Source organism: Megascapheus bottae, chromosome 1 (genome assembly GCF_031878675.1).
Source record: "Megascapheus bottae isolate mThoBot1 chromosome 1, mThoBot2.hap1, whole genome shotgun sequence".
Classification (NCBI taxonomy): Eukaryota; Metazoa; Chordata; class Mammalia; order Rodentia; family Geomyidae; genus Megascapheus; species Megascapheus bottae.
Window position 1 is genome coordinate 29,337,590 of NC_143509.1, and position 8,620 is coordinate 29,346,209.

Below are 8,620 nucleotides of genomic sequence, written 5' to 3' on the forward strand. Positions count from 1 at the left end.
CAACATGCCAAGGCTGGGGGTGCCCTGTCCTGAAGGCTGCCTCACAGTGGGAGCCCCCCCACCCCTGGAGAAAGGGGTCCCCTCAACACAGACACTCACATTGGCCAACCTTCTGGGATGTTTATTTGCAAGGCACAGCTAAGCCCCGCCAGCCAGTACAGACTTCCACGCGGCAGGGGTGGAAATACAGACATGAGTGGGGACGCAGGGATCACTTCAAAATGAAACAAAAAACCCATCTCTTCTTAGAAGACAACCTAGAGTGCTGAGAAAGGGTGGCAGGCAAGCAAGAAAACAAAACAAAATAGCAAAATAAAACCAAGACAACTTTAGAACCCTCATTTTTATTGGGGAAGGGGAGCAGGGACAAGGTGGGGTGCTGGACTCCAGCCCCCCATCTTTTTCTCTTTTATGCGGGTGAGGAGGAGAACCAGGTGGGCTGGGGGGAGGGGCGCTGCATCTGAAGCTAGCAGAAGAAGTGAGGGAGGGGTGCAGGAGGGGGTGGGGGCGGGGATGGCAGATCTGGGGTGCCTGGGTGCGTGTGGGAGGGGGGCGTGGGCAGCTACCATCATGTACATGCAGGGCCAGCGTGGGGGCGCCGTGGCCAACTATCCCCCAACAGTGTGCCAGGACTGAACATGAGTGGGGGTGCTGAGCGTCGAGGGATTTTTTGAGACCCTGATCCCCCCCATTTGCCCATGGGCTGGCCAGGTGCTCCAGGGATGGGGGAGAAGGGGAGGGGGGCTGAAAGGGGAGGGAAGGACAGGGGAGCCGGGGTGCCAGGTGAACATGACAATGACCATAAATACGAAACCGGAGGTTGGAGCCCATCAGAGCTGGCCGTGCTCCCCGCCTGTGCCTCAGTTTCCCCGCCCACTCTCCCCTCCCCTTCCCCCCCTGCCCCCGGGGGCTGCTGCTAGTCAGATTTGTCCCCGTCGTCCTCGGGGTGGGCGTCTCCGTCGTGGCCGTTCTTGTCCTCCTTTGACAGGTGTGCCTGCGAGCCCAGCGCGGACAGCGACAGCAGCCCGGTGCCCGCGCTCACGGCAGGCAGGGACGGGGGCTGCAGCCCCACGGGCAGCGGCGTCAGGGGCAGGGCCAGGGCCTGGAGCTGTGACAGCTGGTGTGCCTGGAGCTGCTGCTGCTCAGGGGTGGGGGGATGGAGGGGAGGACAGGCACCTCAGCGCTGTTGGGGCACCACTCCCCTCCCCTGGCTTCCCCCTGCCCGCCCATCTCTCCCTGGCACTTACCCGGATAATCGAGTTCAGCTCCGGGGCTGTGACCTGTTTGGCCCTCTCAATGGCTCCCAAAACCTGCTGCTGATGCTGATGTGGGAAAGAAGTGTGTGTGTGTGGGGGGGGGGACTGAAAGTTCTGAGGCTAGATCTCTCTCTCAGCTCCCCACATCTGCCCCCCTGCAGGGAACGCTACCACGATCTGGGGTATGCATCTAGGTTCAAGAGATTTTTTTTTTCCCCTTGTATAGTTTTCTCTGAACAGGATCCACTGACCTCCCCTTTTGGCTTTGGCTACCAGGAAGCTCGTTCTCAAAGGAAAGCCAAAATGGGAAGGGGGTGGGCCAGTCCTGTGATACTGGGGGGGGGGGGGGGCTCTGCTTACCTCCTGGGACAGGTAAGGAAGGACCTGGGCACAGATGCCGTTAAGCCGCTTTACAATTTCGGCCTGAAATACAGAAGGATCCCGTGGGAACAGAGCACACGGGTGCTCGGGGTGGGGAGAGGGAGTCACCATCCAGTCTGCAGGGCCAGGTCAGGATCGAGGGCAGACACAAGGCCACAGGGCGGAGGAGGGCTTTTGGGGGGGTCATTCAGCAAGTGGCCACAGGTTTAGCAGCCCCAGTACCATAAAGCGAACAAGGCAAACAAAAGTGGGGTCTCAGTGGGGGGGGAAAGCCCTCCCCCCCCAGCCCAGGGGAGCCCAGCACAGTGGCACAGGCCTGTAGGGCCTGCATGGAGAGAGCTGGAACAGGAGAATCGCAGTTCTAGGCTACACCCCAGCACTGCACAGAGTAAGAGAGGGGAGGAGAGGGCCTGGCCAGCTCAGAGGCTAACAGGATGGACGATGCAGGTGCTCCATGCTCAGGAGGGGCGGAGAGGGAGAAAGAGGTGGGACAGGAAACTAGCCATACCTGTTTGTGCATCTCAATGTTCAAGCCATAGGACATCTCGTAGTACTGTGTTGGAGAGACAGATGAAGGGGTGTGTAAGGGCAGGAGAGGGGGGACGGGCGGGGGGCAGTGGGGAGAAACACAGATACAATGGTACAGGCTGGGCCTGCTCACATTCCAGCCACCTGATCTGCTAGCCATGTCTTGTCTGCTGCTGGAGCATAAACTGCCTTCCCCTTTCTTACCAACAAGGCAGGAACCAAGCCTCAACCCCAGCTCTGGTCCTGTCCCCCTCCAATCATGGTTCCTCAGGACTCCTGGGACAGAAAGTCACCCTCCTTCCCAGCAATTTGTTGTACGTGGTTTCTTTAGGCTCCACCCAAGCAGGCTCCTACTTATACCCTAAAGCTTCAGCTGCCATGTCCCATGTGCTTAACAAAACCTTCCTTAAGATAGTGCTCCCCCACCCTCATCCTGGGGTTGCAGGTCCCTCTGAGGGACCCCAGTCCCATTGCCACTGGCTAGTGCTAGCCATGACTGAAAACTGGACAGCACCCAGGACTCAAGTTCAAGCCCCAGGACTGGCAAAGGGAGACACGGAGTCCCACTGGGCCTCTGAGGGGCCCACGGGGCTAAGCAGCAAGCAGGCTGGATGAGTGTGTGTGGGGGGGTGGCCCTGCCCCTCCCCATGCCTCCCCTGCCCTCCCCACATCACTTCCTGGCTGTGACATCCCTGCCCCTCCCCCTCGGCCACCAAGGCCAGCCAGGCAGCCAACAGCCCAGGTTTGGCGGTTTGGTACCTCAACCACTGCCTGGGCGTGGGGCCAGGCCTGGCAAGGGGCCAGGGGTGGCACAGTGCACACAGCTGGGGGAGGCAGCGGCAGCCAAGCCCCCCCACCTTGGACCCCAGGGCCTCACCATGACATAGTGTCGCTGCATCTCCGACTTCTCGCTGGCCAGCTTGTCACATTCCAGCTTCAGGCTAGGGAAGACACAGATCAGAAAGTTGGGGGGGGTCCCATCTCTTCCGCTCCCCTCCTCCAAGCCCAGTCACCCCACCTCTTACAGAGTTGAGACTTTCACACTCTTTGCTTTTATGGTGTTGAAGTTTGAACTCAGGGCCTAGCACTTGCTGGGCGTTCTTGCTTGTGGCTGGCACTCCACTAACTGAGTCATGCCTCCAGCACAACTTTTTGCCTCTCCTCTTTTTCTTTTTTTGTACCAGCATTGGGGATCTAGTTCAGAAAACTAGGGAATAACGGAGCACCAGTGGCTCGCACCTGTCACCCTAGCTATCCAGGAGGCTGAGGTCTAAGGATCACAGTTCAAAGCCCACCTGGGTAGGAAAGTCCATGAGACTTATCTCCAGTGAACCACTAGAAAACTGAAGTGGCACTGTGGCTCAACATGATAGAGCTCAGGCCCTGAGTTCAAGACCCACACAGTGGAGAAGGGGACGGGCGGAGGGGGGAAGGAGGGAACACCCTCGGAGATCTGTCAGTGGAAAAAGCATAGAAATAGGTAATGGGAGTTACTGTAGTCATGCTCTCATTCCCGGATGACGCAAGCGGTGCTCAGAGAGGGAGAGCAGGTGACTCAAGGGCACACAGTGCTCAGACATAAATAGAAGCGGCCGGGTTGGTGAGTTCACCTCTGGGCTGGACTCCCTGGAGGAGGAGTACGGCTTCACTGGGGGAGAGAGGGGGTGGTGCCTGATTTCCCTGGAGGAGTTTAAAATCGGGGAGAGGCAACTCCCGGCCCCCAGCTCTAGGGGTTCAAAGCTCCAGTTGCTATTTCTTCTATGCAGCGTGGCCCCAACCACCTCTGAGGTGAGCAACACCCCAGAAGCCTGCCCATCCTCTGCACCGCACAGCGGGGAGCTAGAGCTGGGGTCCTTTTTGGTCCCCATAGTTTTTTTTGTTTATTTGTTTTTGCCAGCCCTGGGGCTTGAACTCAGGGCCTGAGCACTGTCCTTGGGCTTTCTTAAGGCGAGAGCTCTACCACTTGAGCCACAGTGCCACTCCTGGCTTTTCTGTTTACGCTGGTACCAAGGAGTGGAACCTGGACTTGGTACATGCTAGGCTAGCACTCTACCACTAGGCCGAACTCCCGGCCTAATTTTCTTTTTTTTTTTTTTATAGGCAAGGATTGAGAAACAGCGAGCGGTACAGATCTTCCTGCAGGATTGGAAACTGTCCTCCGGACTGGATTTTGGAGTACATTTATATAAAGCGTAACAAGAAAGCAAGATTAAAAGATGGGTGATGGCCTGTGCTTAGCCAGGCCACAATGGAAGGCTCCACACCTTGGGTGTGGGAGGCCCCCATAGTTTTTTTTCCATCTACTATCATTAAGAAAAAAATTGGGGGCTGGGAGTTTGGCCTAGTGGTAGAGTGCTTGTCTAGCATGCACGAAGACCCAGGTTCGATTCCTCGGTACCACATATATAAGAAAAGCTGGAAGCGGTGCTGAGGCTCAAGTGGTAGAGCTCTAGCCTTGAGAAAGTCCAAGGACAGTGCTGAGGCCCTGAGCTCAAGCCCAGGACTGGCAAAAAACAACAACAACAACAACAAAAAACAAACTGGAAGGCGAGCTGTGGCTTAAGTGGTAGAGTGCCCTTCCTTGAGGACAAAAGCTCAGAGACTGCACCTAGGACCTGAGTTCAAGCCACAAGACTGACAGTCCTTCTCCAAAAAACAAAAAACCACTGTTGAATGCTTCCTGGGCTTGTCCGTGTATATATATATATATACATATATATATATATATATATATGTATATATATGTGTGTGTGTGCGCGTGTGTGTGTGCACGCGCGCGTGCACATAGGGGTGTGGGGTGTGTGAGGGGGGCACAGGCAAGCACACATACACACATGTACATGGATATACACACACATCATGTCTTACTACCAGAAAACGGAAGGGGGAACACAAAATCAGACCATTTCACTCCACCATCCTATAATTCTGGTCTTGTTTTAACAAGACTCTGACTGCCCTGGGCCTCTCTCTCTCTCGAGGTCCCCTCTCTGTGCTCCCAAATCTTTAGGATCCCTTTTCTCACACAAGCAAGGGGGGGGGGGTTTCACAACAAGGCTCAGAGATCAGAGGTGATTTGTTCCCTGGAGGTCACAAAGCAGTGTGTGGTCAGTGGGACAGGACAAGCTTAGGGCTTAGCAGGAAGTGGGCAAGGAGCCAGAGATCTGCTGGGCAAAGCCTAGAAGCTTCCACAGCAGACGGTAAGTCAGGGTCCAGGGGCCTCATTTATCAATCTCTAAGCTTTTTCATCTTTAAAAGAGTCTCAATGACCAGGGCGCTGGTGGCTCATGCCTGTCATCCCAGCTCCTCAGGAAAATGAGATCTGAGGACCCTGGTTCGAAACCAGCTGAACAAGAAAATTCCTGTGAGACTCTTATCTCCAATGTGTCACCAAAAGGCCAAGAAGGGGTGCTGTGGCTCAAGTGGAAGATAGAATGATAGAGCCCCAATCGTGAGCAAAACAAAACAAAAACAAAAAACTCAGACACAGCACCCACGCCCTGAGTTCAAGGCCCAGGAACCTGCACAAAATAAATGACAAAATAAATAAGGTCCTCAAATATTAAGCACAGGAGACCAAAGTACTTCTTGGTACATGAAAAAACAGGCCAGATATTCCAAAAGGCCATGGATGTCTAATTAATCTTCCCTTTCTCCTTGAGATAAAACCCAGGCCAGGGCGGGAGTTTGGCCTAGTGGTAGCATGGAAGAAGACCCGGGTTCGATTCCTTGACAGTACATACACAGAAAAAAAAGAAGTTGGAAGTGGTGCTGAGGCTCAAGTGGTAGAGCTCTAGCCTTCAAAATCCAAGGATAGGGCCCGGAGTTTGGCCTAGTGGCAGAGTGCTTGCCTAGCATGCACAAAGACCTGGGTTCGATTCCTCGGTACCACCTATGTAGCAAAAAGCCGGAAGTGGTGCTGTGGCTCAAGTGGTAGAGCCCTAGCCTTGAGAAAATCCAGGGACAGTGTTCAGGCCCTGAGCCCAAGCCCAGGACTGGAGAAAAAAAAAAAAAAAATCCAAGGACAGTGCTCAGGCCCTGAGTTCAAGGCCCGGAACTGGCAAAAAACAAAACAAAACCTAGGCCAACCCCTTCCCCACACCCCTGCTGTGGGGATTTGCCTTCTGAAGAGGGGACCACGTGGGAGCCCCAGCTTGGCCGTCTTGCTGGGCACCTGTGTGAATTCCCCAACCTCTCTGAGTCAGGGATAGTTTTTCCTCCCTTTGTGGTCCTGTGCCCGGAAAGTCTGTGGAATGCCAGGGAGCCCTTCCCCCAAAGCTGGGCTGCGGCTCTGGGAAAGGATTAACTTTGGGGGCCCCTGCTCTATTTACCGTCTTGCCTTTTGGCAGGGTGGCCGGCTGCCAACCCTCCCTGCTCTGGGCCCCTTCTCTGTCTCAACTCCTCCTGCGGCTTGAGCTGCCGTCTCTGCACCTTGGTGCCCAGGGCTGGCCTCTGACCTCGGGGGTCTCTCTGCCCCCCTACAGCTGGGATTACAGGTGGGAGCCACCACCTTCACCTTTCCTACCTGGGATTACCCGAGGTGCGCTTGCGGCCCAGATCCTGGGACGGTGTCCCCCCCCCCCCCCCCCCCCCCCCGGTCACCCCGGTCTCCCCGCGCCCAGGCCCGGGCTCACCTGTGGTACTGAGCCTGCAGCAGCTGGAACTCGTCCTTGATGCGGTCGCAGGAGTCGGAGGTGGTGAACTTGAGCTGCTGGGGGAGGTGCGAGGAGCCCTGCGGCGGGAGGGGGGGTCAGCGCGGCCCCTTCCCCTCCCCCCGCTCCCCTCCCCCCCGCAGCTGCCTGCCGCCCCTCCCCCGCGCCCCACTTCCTGGGCCGCTGTTTACCGCCCGGGGCGCCCCGCCCGCCTCGCCCTCCCACCGCGCCGGCCCGGCCTCCAGGCTGGGGGTGCGCCGTAGGCCGCGGTGGGGGGTGACCCCCTTAGGGAGCCCCCCGGGGAGTCCACGCACCAGCATCCCACAACCTCCGGAGGGGTCTGCGGGCGTGTAGGGGGGGAACCTAGGCCCTGCGAAGCCCCGGGCAATAAGCGCCTGGCCCAGCACCCCAAATCTTCCGGGGCGGGGAGGGGGTGTCCCATCCCGGGGTTCCAGCGCCCTTCTTCCGCATGGGCTCGTCCGGGAAAGGGAGGGCGCGCACCCCTCGGATCGCCTCCCCCCACCCCGACCTGCTCCGCCCCGCGAAGGGCCTGCGGGGCTCCGGGGCGCCCAGGCCGAGGCCAAGGCCGCCCAAGCCCGGCCGCGGCTGGGGGCGCTGCGAGGCCCGGTCCGGGGGAGACCCGGCCTGTAAGGGGAGCTGCTGGGGACGCCGGGCCCGGAAGACGGGGTGCTGGGGTGTCGGGGAGCCGGCGCGGGGCCTGGGAGTTTGGGGGCCGCCGGGTTCAGGACGCCGAGCTGGGAGGGGGTTCTCGGGAGGGGACGGGCGCGGGGCCCGGAGCGCGATGAGGGGGCAGGCCCGGGACTGGGGGGCTGGAGGTGGGGAGGGGAACACACAGGGTGTACGGCGGGGATCCGTGTGCGTGGCTGGCATGGGGGGCGCAGGGCCCGAAATGGGGGCGCGCGGCCGGAATCGGGGACGCAGGGCCGGGACAGAGGCGCAGGCCGGATTGGGGTTCAGGGCCCGGGACGGAGGTGCAGACCCGGATTGGAGGCGCAGGGCTCGGGACAGGGCTGCAGGGCCTGGGACGGGCGTTCTGGGCCCAGGATCGGGGCGCAGGGCCGGCGGCGCAGGCAGGCCGGGGGTCGGGGGACAGGCCCGGGGCCCCGCTTACCGAATGCCTGCTTTGTGGAAACATCATGTCAGTCGCGGCGGGGGGCGCGGGTTGCGCCCCGACTGCGCGCCCCGACTCGGGCTGTTCGGGGCGCCGGGCGGCCGCGCCTTTGTCCCGGCGCCGATCGGCAACTCCGGGGGCCGCTCGCTGCGCCCCCTCCCGCGCCCGGCCCCGGCGCGCCCCGCGCCCCGCCCGCCGCCCGCCCGCCCGCTCCTATTGTCTAATGGCGGCGACGCCGGCGGAGGCCGCGGCTCGGCTGCTGCGGACGCTCGGGCTCCACCTGCCGCCGCTGCCGCCGCCGCGCGCGCGCGCGCCACCCAAGGGGACGTGGGACGCGCGTGCGCGCCGCCGGGCCAGGGGGACGCGCCGCGCGCCGCCGCGGGAGGATGCGCGTGCGCGCCGCCGGGAGGGGGGACGCGCGTGCGCGGCCTCGCCACCCTCCCACCCCGCCCTCGCGGTGACCTTGGCGCGCCCCGCCCCTGGAGCAGGAGGGGGGTGGGGACCCCCTGCCCCTGCCGCGGGATGCCCCACCCGAACCCCCACACCCACCGAGCCAGGCCCCTGGGGTTCCGGCCTTGGAGGAATGCTTGACATTCCAGCTACTGCCCAGGCCGGGATCTGAGGACAGCGGTTCGAAGCCAGCCGGGGCAGGAAAGTCCGTGGGACTCTCC

General features: G+C 60.3%; 1 protein-coding gene across 1 annotated transcript; it reads right to left on the reverse strand.

Annotated features, from left to right (window-relative positions):
* Positions 1-328: 328 nt before the first annotated feature.
* Positions 329-8,214, reverse strand: Tle5 (TLE family member 5, transcriptional modulator). Its single transcript, XM_090341178.1, has 7 exons — positions 7,950-8,214; positions 6,800-6,897; positions 3,043-3,106; positions 2,146-2,190; positions 1,617-1,679; positions 1,248-1,322; positions 329-1,138 (listed from the first exon to the last, which is right to left on the reverse strand). The coding sequence occupies exons 1-7, from the start codon at positions 7,974-7,976 to the stop codon at positions 917-919; spliced, it is 594 nt and encodes a 197-aa protein (XP_090197304.1). The 5' UTR covers positions 7,977-8,214; the 3' UTR covers positions 329-916.
* Positions 8,215-8,620: the final 406 nt, after the last annotated feature.

Excerpts from the sequence above, each read along its gene's own strand:
- Tle5 (XM_090341178.1), bottom strand. The coding sequence starts at position 7,976 with ATGATGTTTCCACAAAGCAGGCATTCG. Across the intron at positions 3,107-6,799 it reads CTGCAGGCTCAGTACCACAG|CCTGAAGCTGGAATGTGACA; the intron begins GTGAGCCCGGGC and ends TGTCTTCCCTAG. Across the intron at positions 1,680-2,145 it reads ACATTGAGATGCACAAACAG|GCCGAAATTGTAAAGCGGCT; the intron begins GTATGGCTAGTT and ends TCTGTATTTCAG.